This window comes from Leopardus geoffroyi, chromosome A3, assembly GCF_018350155.1.
Source record: "Leopardus geoffroyi isolate Oge1 chromosome A3, O.geoffroyi_Oge1_pat1.0, whole genome shotgun sequence".
Classification (NCBI taxonomy): domain Eukaryota; kingdom Metazoa; phylum Chordata; class Mammalia; order Carnivora; family Felidae; genus Leopardus; species Leopardus geoffroyi.
This window is the reverse complement of record NC_059336.1, coordinates 103102700-103118184: the sequence shown is the minus strand read 5'-3', so window position 1 is coordinate 103118184 and position 15485 is coordinate 103102700. Positions and strand designations below refer to the sequence as shown.

The 15485-nt window shown below is 42.6% G+C and overlaps 1 protein-coding gene across 2 annotated transcripts in view; it reads left to right on the top strand.

Annotated features, from left to right (window-relative positions):
- Nucleotides 1-15485, top strand: part of TMEM87B (transmembrane protein 87B) — a 50935-nt gene that overhangs the window by 8351 nt on the left and 27099 nt on the right. For both annotated transcript variants that reach the window (XM_045446882.1, XM_045446881.1), the window contains exons 3-9: nt 693-784; nt 3507-3644; nt 5088-5141; nt 6733-6823; nt 8214-8275; nt 8736-8919; nt 13101-13200. In XM_045446882.1, the coding sequence (XP_045302838.1) occupies nt 693-784; nt 3507-3644; nt 5088-5141; nt 6733-6823; nt 8214-8275; nt 8736-8919; nt 13101-13200 (721 nt within the window). The remainder of the gene's footprint in view (nt 1-692; nt 785-3506; nt 3645-5087; nt 5142-6732; nt 6824-8213; nt 8276-8735; nt 8920-13100; nt 13201-15485) is intronic.

Below are 15485 nucleotides of genomic sequence, written 5' to 3'. Positions count from 1 at the left end.
ACCATAGCAAACTATTTTCAGGTGTCATACTCATGCCTGCTCTCACATACCCTGCCCTGAGCATTTGCATATACTGTTTCCACCCTCCTCATCACCTAGCTAACTCCTGCTCTTCACATTAGAGGTCTCCTCCACCAGTAAGCATGGCAGCACCCCTTCTTTATGCCCTCCTAGACTATGCTAGGTGCCCTGCTCAGGGCTCCTCTGACTCCCTGTTCTCAGCCCCTTATTCTGTCTAAGGTACCTATTTCACTGTTATCCCTCCCCTGCCCAATACCTCTAATATCAAGGACAGGGGTTGTTTTCGTTTACCATTATGTCTCTTTCTGGCACACAAGGGGTGCTCACTCAGTATTCTTTTTTTTTTTTTTCACTCAGTATTTTTTTAATGAATAAGTTAGTGAAGAGAAGAGTTTAGAGTGCGGTGAGCAGTGACTTAGCATATTCCGTTACTCAGTTGATTTTAATGCTGGATTTAACGTACAGATTAAATAAATAGTATTTGGTTAACTATAATAATTTAATTTAATGAACTTATCTCATTTTGCAGTGATTTTGGGGAGAAATTAGGTAATATTTTATTCATCGTTTCATTATAGTAACCTATTTTAAGTTGCATTCTTGAAACTGAAAGCTTACATAGGAGTACATATAGGATTGTTGTACAATAAGACTTTCTTTTTTCTAAACAGTTAAGTCATTCAGTTGTTCTGGGCCTGTGAAGTTTACCATCGAGTGGTATTTGAAGTATCATACCTGTCAGAATGAATATTCTAAGCTGGAGGTAAGTAAAATGCAAATTTTTAAGGTACGTAAAGGTATGAAGGAAAAATTATGAGTATAAAGATTTATTAGCTCATCAGGTGAGGAGGCCAGAAATGTGGATTGTAGTTTTAAAAGTGCCACAGATTTATTTTGGGACTTAGGCAAGAAATGTTTTAATTTTATCAAAGTATATACCTTCTGAGAAGGAGACAAATCTTTTAGTTTCCTTTTTGTCTTGAGAGAAATGTTAGTAAATATTTAAATGAGTCATGTAGGAACTGTAGATAAAGATGTTGTGGGTCACATACAAATAAAAATCAACATAGTTTAAGGAAGAAATGTGAAAGTGTTACTTCATTCAAAAAATTAGTGACAGGACACCTAGAACTTTAGTGAAGTCAGGTAGCTTTAGTGAGTAGAAGTAGATCTCCCAAAGAGGTGAGGGGAAAGGAGACCCCCCCCCACCCGCCCCTGCCAAGGAAAGAAGGGGGAGTGTGTAAGAAGAGGAAAGAGGCCCCACTGGGTTTCTTCTTCCCCTGCAGGGTCCACTGGGCTCAGCAAGGTGTTCTCCTGTGACAGGTCTCCTGATGGTTGCTCACAGTCATTTCCTTCACGGCTTCTCTGTTGTTTGTGTGCTCCTAGCATGAATTGTGTGCATTTCCATACTTTTATCTGTTTTGTCTTTCCATTTGGGGTGAAAGGTGCCATTGTCCTCAAATATTGCCTTTGTGACTTTATTCCCTGTTATTTTACCCCTACATACTAAATACTTCAGTGTGTCCTGGGATGCCTGGGTGGCTCAGTTGGTTGAGCGTCTGACTTCAGCTCAGGTCGTGGTCTCGCAGTTCGTGAGTTTGAGCCCGTGTCACACTCTGTGCTGACAGCTCAGAGCCTGGAGCCTGCTTCAGATTCTGTATCTGTCTCTCTCTCTCTCCCCCTCCCCTGCTCATGCTCTGCCTCTCTGTGTCTCTCGAAAATAAATAAACGTTAAAAAAAAAAAAAAAACTTCAGTGTGTTTCCTAAGAACAAAGGTGTTCACTTAGCTTGCACAGTGCAGTGATAAAATTGAGGGAATTTAACATTGATACAAAATTATTATCTAACAAACAGATCTTATTAAAGTTTTGCCGGTGTTCCCAAAACATCCTTTTTGGTAGTTTGTTGTTGTATTTTTTTTTTCCTGGTACAAGATCCAATCTAGGGTCACAGTGCATTTCTACAGTGTTCTGTTTTGTTTTTGTTTTTGTTTTTTGTCTTTCACGATATGACACTGATATATTTGAAGTATACAAGCCACTTATTTTTATAAAATGTCCCTCAGCTCCAGCACTTCTGATGTTTCCTCTTGATTAGATTCTGGTTATATTTTTGGCAGGAGTACCAAAGAATTCGGGTTTGTCCCATTTTTGGTAATGATAACTTTTGATCTGTTGGTTAAGGACATTTCTGCCAGGTTTCTCCACTGTAGAGTTACGACTGTTCTCTTTGTTGTTAACAATAACTTGTGAAGAAGTACTTTTGTACTTGTGTGTGAATATCCTGATTTTTCATCAGTTCTTGTCTGAACATCCTTTGACTCTTGCCTGATGAATCAGCTATTGCCCTGATAATTGCTTAGTGGTGATTTTCTAATTCCATATTTCCTTCTGCTTTGTTAACATTCTTCCATGAAGATGAGCCTGTTCTTTTCCTCTTGTCTTACCTGTCAGTCAGTCACCTGAGCAGTCATCAGCATGGACTCATTGAATTTTACTTTGTTAGATGGGTTATAACCTGTTACTATTTTGTATTTATTTGGCTCAAACTGTTTCCTACTGGCCAGTCGAAGCCAACTTAACCTTTTATTGATGACTAGAAGCTGCCATTAGGAGCCTGGTTTTATTCATCTGTCTTTGGTTTATCTTTCCTTATTGTTAATTTTTTTTTTTAACATTTATTTATTTTTGAGACAGAGAGAGACAGAGCATGAATGGGGGAGGGGCAGAAAGAGAGGGAGACACAGAATCAGAAGCAGGCTCCAGGCTCTGAGCCATCAGCCCAGAGCCCGACGCGGGGCTCGAACTCACGGACTGCAAGATCGTGACCTGAGCTGAAGTCGGACGCTTAACCGACTGAGCCACCCAGGCGCCCCTATCTTTCCTTATTGTTAAATGCTGCTTTTCTTTGTAAAATCTTTTTATACATGGGATAAAATGAAAGTAGCCTCAGGACAAAATATTTTTTATTTCTCCGTGAACCATCTCCTGCGATAATACCGTATCACCTTTCTTCCTGTAAGATTATGCTTGCATTATGTGTTACTGTATCTGAGCATATTGGAATGGCTAACATGTCATGATAACTTCATCATACTTAAAATTATATTTAAAACATTTTTCTTGGGACGCCTAAGTGGCACAGTCGGTTCAGCATCTGACTTTGGCTCAGGTCATGATCTCACAGTTCGTGAGTTTGAGCCTCGTGTGGGGCTCTGTGCTGACAGCTCCGAGCCTAGAGCCTGTTTCAGATTCTGTGTCTCCCTCTCTCTGTGCCCCTCCTCCACCCTCCCCCATCTCTCTCTCTCAAAAATAAACATTAAAAAAACACTTAAAAATGTTTTTCTTTTCAGTATTTTGTTCTGCATGTTTTTAAGTGCTCCAAACTGAATAAATCTTTGATATCATTTAGATGTTAAGTTTTACTTATCTTCCTGAGTAAGAAGCGTGGAAACAAATTATAACCCAGAATTTTGCCTTGAGTAGGAGGAGCTATCACAAAAACATGAACCTAGCGTTGATGAAGACTTTTGTGGTCATTATTTCAAGAACGTTGAATGTTGGACAACAAAATATGAAAACATAAATTGCAACAGTGACTTACAGGTGTTTCCCTCATTGAATGTGAGTATATGTGTTGTCATGTCAAAGTAGAATTTACTGTACTCCCACTGAATACAAGTAGTAACTTACATTCTATTCTGTCAACATTTTGATAAAAGAAAGGTGCTTAATTAGTTATTTTTAGGTTAAGTTCTTTTGAATGTGTGGTAGTAGGTAATAAGTAAGGTACTGGCACCGTTGTTCCATTTCTTTGTACCCCTTTGCAGCAATACTCTTGAAAAAGAGCCCTTTTGTCTTCCTATCCTGATCTGTTGTCAGTTCATCTGTCACTCTCTCTTGTTTCCACTCCAGTCCTACCTTTGCCCCCATTACTCCATCAGAACAGCTAGTCAAGGTTTCCAGTGACCTCCATGTGAGATCTGGTGGTCTCTTAGTCTTACCAAAGGTCTGCCAGCCTTCTTGACTTATCACACTTAACCTACTTGAACACTGTCCCCTCCCTTATGCACTTACTTCCCTCCCTGTCTGGAATATTAGATCCCAAAATGTTGATAGCACTCATCCATGAGTTGTGAGGCTGTGGGTCATTTTATCTTATTTTTGTTCTGTAAATTCTGAAATGAAAATATATCTTTGGTAAAAATAGTAAAGGGTTCTTAAAATGTGTATTGAGGTGTGATAAATGTAAAGTGTACATATCAGAAGTGGATGGCTTGATGAATTTTCAGAACCTGAACACACCAGTATAGGCCCAGATCAAGTACAGAATATTTTAGCACCTAGACTCCCCTTTTAGTTCCTAATACCTTCCCCACCAAAGGTAGCCACTATCTTGATTTAAAAAATACTTTTTCAATGGGGCGCCTGGGTGGCTCAGTCGGTTGAGCGTCTGACTTCGGCTCAGGTCATGAACTTGAGGTTCATGAATTTTGAGCCCCATGTTGGGCTCTGTGCTGACAGTTCAGAGCCTGGAGTCTGTTTCAGATTCTGTGTCTCCCTTTCCCTCTGTTCCTCCCCCACTTGCATCTGACTCTCTGTCTCTTAAAAATAAATAGATTAAAAAAACTTTTTTAAAAATTTTTTTCAAAAGCAGGATTTTGTTACTCATGTTGGGGCTACAAAGAGATGTGTTCTCTGGTGTTTAGCTTTCAAATCTTTACTTTTCTCATAACATATTTTTTTCTTGATTGTTAAGACAGCTTTTCCCCCTGGGGCGCCTGGGTGGCGCAGTCGGTTAAGTGTCCGACTTCAGCCAGGTCACGATCTCGCGGTCCGTGAGTTCGAGCCCCGCGTCAGGCTCTGGGCTGGTGGCTCAGAGCCTGGAGCCTGTTTCCGATTCTGTGTCTCCCTCTCTCTCTGCCCCTCCCCCGTTCATGCTCTGTCTCTCTCTGTCCCAAAAATAAATAAACGTTGAAAAAAAAAATTAAAAAAAAAAAAAAAGACAGCTTTTCCCCCATAGAAATGCAGCAATATAAAATGGAATTATGTTATTTGTTTTTCCAGAATAAGGAACTAATTACAAATATCAGAAATGTTTCCAACCAGGAAGGATCAACAGTAAGTCGTTTTATTTGTCTTTAAATCAAATGTATACAAGTTCTAGTAAGCCTGAAAAGAATAGATACTTGGACAGTGATATACAGTAGGGTTATTAGAAGTGGAGAAGAAAAAAGAAGCGTTATATCAAATAGTATATTTTTGTGTGTATCTATATGAATTTTGTATGTATTTGTTTCTGTCTTTGTTTAAAAATTCCTTTTAGGTTGTAACTTAAGGTTAACTTCTTAGCAGCCTTTTTTCAAATGCCTAGCATAGCAATGGGCTGGTCTAGATCATCATCGAGGATGGAAATAAATAGATAGAGTCCATGAGTGTAGCACCGGGGAGGAGAGAATTTGGTATTTGGGGGAATTCTGAAAGTCACAAGACCAAGAGGTGGGGAGGGTTGGAAGCAGCTGTGTGTAGGGACTGAAGACAGGTTTAGGAGAGCTTACTTTGCTTTTATCTTGTCATCCTTCGTGTTTCCAGCTTTGCACAGGCTGTGTCTCAGGTGGAGGAGTAGGAAATGAAAGGGAAAGATAGGAAGTCTTCTGGAAGGATGTATGTGAAAAGTTTGATTCAGTTATGTGGGGGCATTGTGGCGTTCACAGGCATTACAATGAGCAGTGTCCTTTCCCGGCAGGACTGCTAATAACATAGATCTTAATAAGTAATTGAACCTATGTACCAAATCTGTGCAGTCTCTCTAACAATGTTATCTGACTTCTAACTCCCCCAGTTCAGTTCAAAACCACACCCATTTAAAAACTGAATGCTTGAGGGGCGCCTGGGTGGCTCATTCAGTTGAGCCTCCGACTTCAGCTCAGGTCACGATCTCACGGTTCATGAGTTCAAGCCCCGCATCAGGCGCTGTGCTGATGGCTCAGAGTCTGGAGCCTGCTTTGGATTCTGTGTCTCCCTGTCTCTCTGACCCTCCCCCGCTTGCACTCTGTCTCTCAAAAATAAATAAATGTAATAAAAATTAAAAACTGAATGCTTGATATTAGGATAAAATGTGGGAAGGGTAATATTAGGAAAAAATATTTGAATGGTAATATTAAGTAAAACATAGAATGGTAACATTCAGGGGAAATTCTTTAGAAATACTGAAAGTAGAAAAATTGAGTAGAAAAAGCTTTTTCCTCTTCCATTGCTTTGGTTCTGAGAGGCCCATGGTGAGAAAACAGCGAGGGAAATCCTTCCAGTGTCCACTCACTGTCCCTCCACTACCTACCATTTTTTTTCATTGTTTCAAAAGACTGAAAAGTGGGGCACCTGGGCAGCTCAGTCAGTTAAGCAACCGACTCTTGGTTTTGGGCCCAGGTCATGATCTCACGGTTTGTGAGTTTGAGCCCCATGTTGGGCTCTGTGCTGACAGCAAGGAGCCTGCTTAGGATTCTCTCTCTACCTGCCCCCCTCTGTCCCTCCCCTGCTCATTTTCTCTCTCTCTCTCAAAATAAATAAACTTAAAAAAAATTTGAAACAGTGAAAAGTAACCCAATTCAGTTACTAAAAGTTGTTTTAAAATGTGGTGAACAATTGTTTATATTTTCTATAGCAATTTTTTAAAACAACATAAAGGATATATTTTTTTTTTTTCGTGTTTCAGGATGTGATAGCCAGAGCACAGAGAGATGGGTTTCATATATTTATTGTTTCTGTGAAAACGGACAAAACAGATGCAAGATGGAATTTGAATGGTATATTTAAACTGCATGCATGTTTGCTGTCTGCTTTTACTGTATTCTGTGTTTTTGTCATTGACCCAAATCTACATTTTTTGGTTAAAATACATCATTGAAAAACAAATCTCTGTGAATCACAAAAACAAACGACCTGTTTATCTGGGGGACTTAAAACTTTTTGCTTATCTTACTATTATATGTTTTAATGGATTGGAAATTTAAAATTAAGATAAATTTTTAAAATTTCAAACTCCAGTGGGATATAATAAAATTCTTTATCCTTTCAGATTAAAAAAAAATTCCTAATATAGAGATGGCTAGGCAACATTTTAATTGTATTTGAAGTAGATTATATTCTATATCAGGAAAATGGCCATCACCAGGCATTTAAAATTTTCATTTTAAAGCATCTGTCTGTAGCTTAGGAGTAGAAGTAGCCTGTCTGGCAATGATAGGTTCTGTGGTCTGTGAGCTCTGCCCACTCCCCACCCCCAATGCAAGAGTGGGCTTACAATAAGCAATCTTCAAGGGACTGAATGCTTTCACAGATCGTAGAATTGCTTCGGCTGTCATTTTGCAGAGTAGCGTCTGTTGGACCAGTGGTAGCCAAACAGCATGTGACGATCCTGCTCTGATTCACCCACTGGGGACACAGGTGTGAAGCCAGGCTTTGCCTTTGAGAATTGCCCAGTCCAGCGGGGAGGCAGAAAGTACTGAGGGGACATAGGCGTTGCTTCAGAGGAGGCACAGAACTAGTGTACTGCAGGGGAAGCTGGTGGAGGTGGCTGCCCTGGACGAGTAGGCCGTGGGGCTTCCTCCCACAGATGACATAGTGGGCCAGAGAAGAGCCAAATAAGGGAGCTGCCACCTGGACTTGTGTGTCCCCCCACAACCCCCGGCTTCCCAGGTATTGCGTCTTTTCCCCTGATTAGCAGCAGGCAGTTTTAAGGCCCTACTAGTTAGTAACAGAAGCAGTTACTGAGCTCTGCAAGTCTTGTACTTTATTTGGCACTCTGTTTATTATTGTCACCTTGGACAATGACCCAAACTAGATGCTTGAATTCAGTAATTTATCCCAAGTTACAGTAAGGAAGACAAAGTCCTCAGTGAGGTCAGCGACTCAACATGGGGCCAACCTAAGGCCGGTACTGCTTTACTGTCTGCATAAGATCAGATTTGGCCCAGGTTTTACAACAGCATGTATACAAGTAAAGGTATCTTGGTAAGATTACATGTTAATGACTGGTAATTAGCCAATACATTGTGTGTCTTAGGTAAAAATGCAGATTTGTCGGCTTGGTGTGTGTTCTTGGAACCTTCTGGGAAATGAGCTTACGTTTAAAAATATAAGAAAAGACTGATTGGTAATTTAATTCTTTGATGTCTTTATCCCCATCTTCACCAGTTTCTCTTTCTATGATCGGGCCTCATGGATATATTTCCGCGTCAGATTGGCCACTAATGATTGTGAGTATTTCTCATCATTTTTTCCTTTTTTAAAAATGAATTTTAGGGGCGCCTGGGTGGCTCAGTCGGTTGAGCGTCCGACTTCGGCTCAGGTCACGATCTCGCGGTCTGTGAGTTCAAGCCCCGCATCAGGCTCTGTGCTGACCGCTCAGAGCCTAGAGCCTGTTTCGGATTCTGCGTCTCCCTCTCTCTCTGCCCGTCCCCCGTTCATGCTCTGTCTCTCTCTGTCTCAAAAATAAATAAACGTTAAAAAAAAAAAAATGAATTTTATATCCTAATTGGAAAATCTAACAACTTAAAGAGCTCAGCGGTGGTATCCCTTAGTAGCTAATACTTTGGTATACCCTCTGTTTTTGGCTAGGGTGACAGGAAAATAAAAGACTGGATACTTGAATGAAGAAATGTCCATTTTCAAGTGATCACAAGCCTTAACTGACTAAAATTGCTCTTCTTCCTACAGTTTTACATGGTGATGTGTATCGTTTATATTTTATATGGCGTACTGTGGCTGATGTGGTCTGCCTGTTACTGGAAAGATATATTAAGAATTCAGTTCTGGATTGCAGCTGTTATTTTCCTGGGAATGCTTGAAAAAGCAGTTTTTTATACTGAATATCAAAACATCAGCAGCACTGGGCTATCAAGTAAGCTGTGACTCTCTCCATAAATACTCTATGATCCAAGAGGCCCCTAGCATTTGTGAGCAGAGCTGCGGGAGGCCTCCTTTGTACAGTGATTTGGGAACAGTTGCGTTATAGATGAAGACGACAAGAGCCAAGATGAGAACGTGAGAGTAGGACTCTGATCTAGGCTAGTGTCTGTATTGTCCTCATTTTCCATTTCCCTTCTTTCCCTCACTTTCCTCCCGGGGAAAAGAAAACTCCCACTTCAGTGATTGGATTAAATCAGTAAAAGTTCCAGAGGAGGGCACTTTAGGTGCTACTGATCCTTTTAACATATTTCTCTGTCATTTTCCCATACTCTTCCTTCTCCTTTCTCCTCCACAAAAGAAAAGAAGGAAAATCTGACCCCACGCAGTAAAATCAGTAGTTCTGGGATGGATGTGCCTGCAGCCTTCTTGTGTTCTCTCTGTCTCTTCGTTCTCACACAGAACTTCATGTGACCACTGGAGGCCCCTCACGGTTTACACAGGGAAGTGTGTGAATCAGAAAGGGCAGGAAGGCGGGCATCCTCAGATGTGTGCCCCAGGTTTCTAGAAGGTGGAATGCAAAAAGGCCAGAGAGGTAAAGGTACAATCCCATCACCCAGCCTTTGAAAAGGGAGGTAGCTCCAAAGGGATGAAAGCACTCAGGAGTGATCAGTTCTGAGTGATCAGCTAAAATGATCTTTGTGCAGATTTTTATAGGGTGTGATTATATCGGCTATTTATTTTTATAATACTCCAGAAAAAAAGAAGAGTGAGTGAGTTGGAATGTGGATGAAACAGATTTGCCCTAATGTTGATAATTACTGAGGCTGAGTATTGGGCACATGGGAGTTCACTATACTGCTTTTTCTGTGTTGGGGAATGTTTGTAATTTCCCAAAATAAAAGGGTAGGTACAAAAGAAGAAAGAAAAGACAAACATTCAAGGAGGCACATTAGAGGTATTATTATTCTATAAGAGGTTTTAGTGGTGTGTGTGTGTGTGTGTGTGTGTGTGTGTGTGTGTGCGCGCGCGCGCGCGCATGCATGCACGTGTGTGCTCTAAATAAAATAATGAAGGAGGGGTGAGGCTGCTGCTCCTGGCTGGAGAGTAAAGCATTCTTGAATGTGAAATAAGGCAGTTCAGCTCCTTTGCTCTGAGTGGTGATCCTCTCTTGTCTAGGGAGCGTTGAGGGTGGCTTGAACTTCAGTGGGGAGCCACAGAAGCTCTTGCCATCCTCACGGACTTCAAGCCCTGTGTCTGAGATGACACGAGAAAGGCTTGGGAGAGAAGCCCCAGGCTGCTGTCAGAGTCTTTGAGGACAGGTGCCAGACGACATGGCTGTTGCTCTTTCTGATTTTCCCAAGTGGGAACTCTGTAACCCAGGCTGTCTTGCTTAGCACTGATCCTGCAGGGACAGGAAACAATGATTGTTAGGACCCAACACGGGGACCTTAAGAATAGGTCATATCCGATTGACTTCTTTTGTGCTTCTAAACTTAGTATACCTGGACTTCTTCAAGGTATTTGACAACTTTGATTTCTTGTGGACAAGATGGAGAAATGTGCACTGAAAACTGGCTGTGCAGCCATATCTAAAGAGCCCGTGCACATTAGTACCCATCAGTCTTGTCAGTATAGAGCTGTGTCGTCCAGTGTGGTGGCCATAAACCACATCTGGCTGTTTAAATTAAGTGAAGTTAGCAGTTTATTTCCTCAGTTGTACTAGCTGCATTTCACATGCTCAGTAGCCACATGTGACCATTGATTACTGTATTGGACAGCATGGATGTAGAACATCTCCGTCATCCTGGAAACTTCTGTTGGACAGCACCGGAGCAGTGGTTCTCATCCCTGGCTGCACATAAGTGTCCCTTGAAGAACTTTCAAGCAATACCAGTGCCAGAGATTCTGGTTGAAGTAGGCCTAAGAATTAGTTCTGTTGAGAGGCTTCCCATATGATTCTAGTATGCATCTAGGATTGAGAACCACTGGGTTAGAAGGGGGTTTTGAATGACACCTGTCTCACAGGTTTTAGACCTTGTGGCTGGTTTATCCTAAATGTTATACCTAACATTTATTGCAGGCCTGTGCATATGTAGAGAGCATTCACTAAAATTCTGTGGATGATGTGAGGCTGGTGGAGTTGTTCATACTGGGGGTATGGAGAATAATTTTAGATGGACCCTTCTCACGTGAAGGTACTTGAAGGGGTACAGACAGATTTGATATCCCAAATGGAAAGGTAAAACCTAATAGGTAAGACCTTGAACTTGGGGTTCAAGTATAAATTGAAAAAATATAAATGGGAAACTTTTCTAAAGGATTTAAAGGTTGAAGCTGATGAATCAGCTCAACATAGACAGTTATAGGCAGTTGTGCCTCCCACTAGCTCCTACAGTGTTAGGTTACAGCAGGAGGGCTAGCAGTCAAGACATTGAGAAGGTCCACCTGCCAGGAAGGTTGTATTCACTTTATTCCAAGAGGGAAATAGTCCAGACTGAGCAGCTCATGAAGGGATTTGAAAACACGCTACCCTTAAACATTTGTTATCCTAAACCTCTTCACATTCTGCATCCGCTCTTGGGGAGTTCATCCATTGTTTTCTTCTTAAAGCTCAACTTCCTGGCCAGATGTCTGTCCTGAGCTGCAGACCTAGTAACTGGTCACCTGCCAAACATCTTCTGAATGCCTTGCATTCATCTCTGTAGGGCATAAAAGAAACTCACCTTTCCCACCCTTGTGCTTTTGACTCACTTTAGTCCCAACCTAATCCTCCTGCAGGTATTCCTGTCGGTGGATGGCCCTGCCAGTTGACCTTGGTGCCATCCTTTTTGCCACCCTCTTCCTCTCCCTCTAGCTCCACCTCTGTCTACAAGACATTTGATGAGGTCTCTTGTGATTTCTTCTGGACAAGTTGGAAACTTGTGAGCTGAAAACAAGACTAAGTAGGTGGATTCACTGCTTGTTTCTGTATATCTTTCTGGTTCTCTCCATCTTCCCTGCCAGCACTGTGCTCTTATCGTCTCTTACCTGGATTTCTGGAATGACTTCCTGAGCGTTTTCCTTGCTGGTAGTCTCGTTCCTCTCCAAGCCATTAAGTAGAGCAATCTTGATAAAATCAAGCTGTCCGTTTTATTCCAAGAGTCAGCAAACTTCTTGTGCAAAGGCCATATGGTAAATATTTTTGGCTTTACAGGCCATATGGTCTCTGTTGCTACTACTCAACTCTGCCATTATAGTACAAAAGCAGCCACAGTCAACAGTCAACAAATGGGCGTGGCTCTCTTCCAATGAAGCTTTATTTACAAAGACAGATGTAGGGCCAAATTTGACCTGTGGGCTATAGTTTACCAATTCCTTTTTTACTCCCTTGTTTACAGTCATTGACTTCCCACTGCCCTTCACATAAAATCTAGATTCATAACATGGCCTAACCACCCTGCGAGATTGTCCCTGCCTCTATCACCAGCCTCTTTTTTTGATATCCCCCATTACACTCTCTGCTACAGATACCCTGAACTTTGATTTCTTGCAAAGTATTTTACTTTTCATCTTTTCTCCTCCATGCCTTTTCATGTGCCATTTATTTTGCTTTTCTCTTATTCCCCCCAAATGTTTAACTTTTACTAGGCCTTCAAATCCTGACTTAGATGTTGCTTCCTCTGCGAAGCTTTTCTGAACCCACTTGCACCTCCCTCAAGTGTGGATTCAGTTGGCTTCTTCATAGTCCTGGGAGATGCTGTGTTGCCTCTAGCACTCACCACACTGAGTTCTGTGTATTTACTTGTCCTCACCAGAGTAGCAGCTTCATGAGGGCAGGGATCATGGTGTCTCTTTTCCTATTGTAGCCACACAGTAGGAGCATAAATAAATAAATGAGGAAGGCATCCTGGAGAAAAGAAAATTCTAGAGGACCTTATTGTTTTCAAATATTTGCAAGACAGAAAGTTCTTTATAACCTCAAGGAGAAGAACGAGAACAGAGGGAAGCTGGGGGAGATTTTAGATTGATACAAGACTGAGGTTTTCAAACATCAGTTGGATTAGATGACCTTTAAAGCAAATAAGGCTAATTCGTCTGGAGTCAGAACGTACTTAATACACAGTGCATCTTTAGAATCTTGGTGGCAGGCCTCTAGATGTACACAGAATGAATTCTTTTCTTTCTTCCCCTCAGCCCAAGGTTTATTGATATTTGCGGAGTTGATATCTGCGGTTAAGAGGACATTGGCTCGCCTCCTTGTGATCATTGTGAGCTTGGGCTACGGCATTGTGAAGTAAGTATTGGCGTGTTGGAAAGATACCGAGCTTCCAGTCTTGTGGCTCCTTCCACTACATTATGAGCTCTGTGAAACTGGACACTTCTTAGTACTGTGATACAAGCCCCGTGGGGAAATACCAGTGAGGACGTGTTTTCACGGGTCCTCCACGTACTGGCCACTTAACACTGTCCTCAAATAAAGATCTTGAATTTGAAGTCCAGTGTGGCTTTTCATAGTTAGATGAAGAAGTAATCAACTTTAAGGATAAGGGAAAATTTTTAATGATTCTTAAAGTTTAAACCATTTTCTATTTCCTAGACACATGGTTCTGCTTTTACGATTGCACTCAAATATTGTAAAAGAGAGAGAGGATTAAGCACCAGGTCAGCAGGATTTCGGACTGAAACCTGGCTGTCCACTGAGGACCCTACTTCTTCCAGGCCCCCTCAGGCTGCCAATCTTTTCTCTGCCATGCCTGTGAGTCACTGCGAATGAACATGGAACAGCTTGTCCTCTTTATCCTTATCGCCTTTTTAAAAACTCTCTAATTCCCAGAAGCTCAAGCTTTTAGCCTGGATCACCTGCTATATCTTCTTACTACAGTCACCTTTTAAGTTCCAGACTTCTCCCTTCATCCCTTAACTCATGGAGTACTTGCTCCCTGACTTTCTCAACACTGCATGTGTCAGAATTCCCAGTCATTTCAGTTTCTTTGTGGGCGATCCTGTGAGTAACCTGAACTCACCCCCTCACCTGCACTGCTCTTACCTGTCCCCTCACCTCAGTTACTGATTCCCACTGCTATTTTCTGGACTTTCTTGTTATGTATAACTGTACCCTCTTTACAACTGCAAATTTAAGCAGTCCACTTTTCCACTGTCACCTTCTCTGTTTCCTGTTTACTTTTCCTAACACATCAGCCCACTTCATTCTTTGACCTTAGTATAGCCTCTGGCCTTTTGATCCTGCTACCTTCCATCGATCCTTCAGGGTGCTGAACATACGCCCATGCCCACAGCCACGCCATGTGCACCTGAAGCCCTCCGCCTTTCTCTTGGCCAGCCTCCCTTGACAAATCCAGCTTTCCATCTGCTTCAGGCTCCTACAGCAGAAGCAGAATCTGCCTGAGAAGAACACCCAACCATACTGCAGGCTCGTGTCGCTTCATGACCCGGAACTTTTAAGTGCGTCCTTAGTGTCCCTGGTAGTTCTTCTAGATCCCCTTGCCAGTCTCTGGCCCCTTTCCCACTGTGCAGAAGACTGTTATGACAGTTCTCTCCCCTCCAGCCTCAGATTCCCTACTCGTATCTGTCTTACCTGATCTTGGTTCTTTTCTCATTGAGGAAATAGAAGCCATCAGAAAGTAATTCCAATGCCTTCCCGCCCCCAAATCTGTACCATTCCTCCCATATCTGAACCATGCGCAGCGTTCTCCTCCTCTTGAAGGAAAGGTACATGGTTTAGTCCTTTCCCTGCTCCTGGGCTCCGGATCCTGTTACCTGTCATCTGCTAAAGAAGCTGTTCCAGCAGCTGCTTCTGTTTGCTCCGGTTTCATCAGTTTTCCTCTGGTGGGTCACTGCCATCAGCATGCTGTTATTTCTGTCATCTTCAGGAGCAACCCTCGCTTGGTCTCAGCCGGAGCTGTCCTCTGCTGCTCCTTCATTCCCTCGCCCCTGTGCAGCATTATTTCTCAGATGCGTGCTCTGTACCTGCCGCTCTAACGTCCTCATTTTCTCCTGATCGCACCCAAGGAAGTTTTCCTTCCGTTCCTCCCTTGAGACTGCTCTTGTCAATTACCTTGACCTCTGGTTGCCAAAACCACATGGCCTTGCTCAGCCTTTGTGCAGGGGCCCTGGCTGCTCCTTCCTAGCCTCCCCTGCTGGGCCCTCTTTGTCTTCCTGAGCTCCAGCATTGAAGCACCCCAGACCTCCGCTCACGCGACTCATATCCCAGGGGCGCACTCATCTAGTTTTTTGGCTCTAATGTCAGGACACATCCAGAGTGAACCTACCCCTCCCTTCCACAGCTACCACCCTGGGCCCGACCACCATCTTCTCTCCCTAGATGACTTCAGTACCCTCCTAACTGGTTTCCCGGCATCTGCCCTGGTCTCCTGTCAGTCTTTTCAGACACAGCGGAGGCCAAGATGATCCTTTTAAAGTTTATTTTTATTTATTTGGAGAGAGAGATAGAGAACAAGCCAGGGGAGTGGCAGAGAGAGAGGGAGAGAGAATCCTAAGCCGGCTCCAGGCTGTCAGCGCAGAGCCCGACACAGGCCTTGAACTCATGAACTGTGAGAT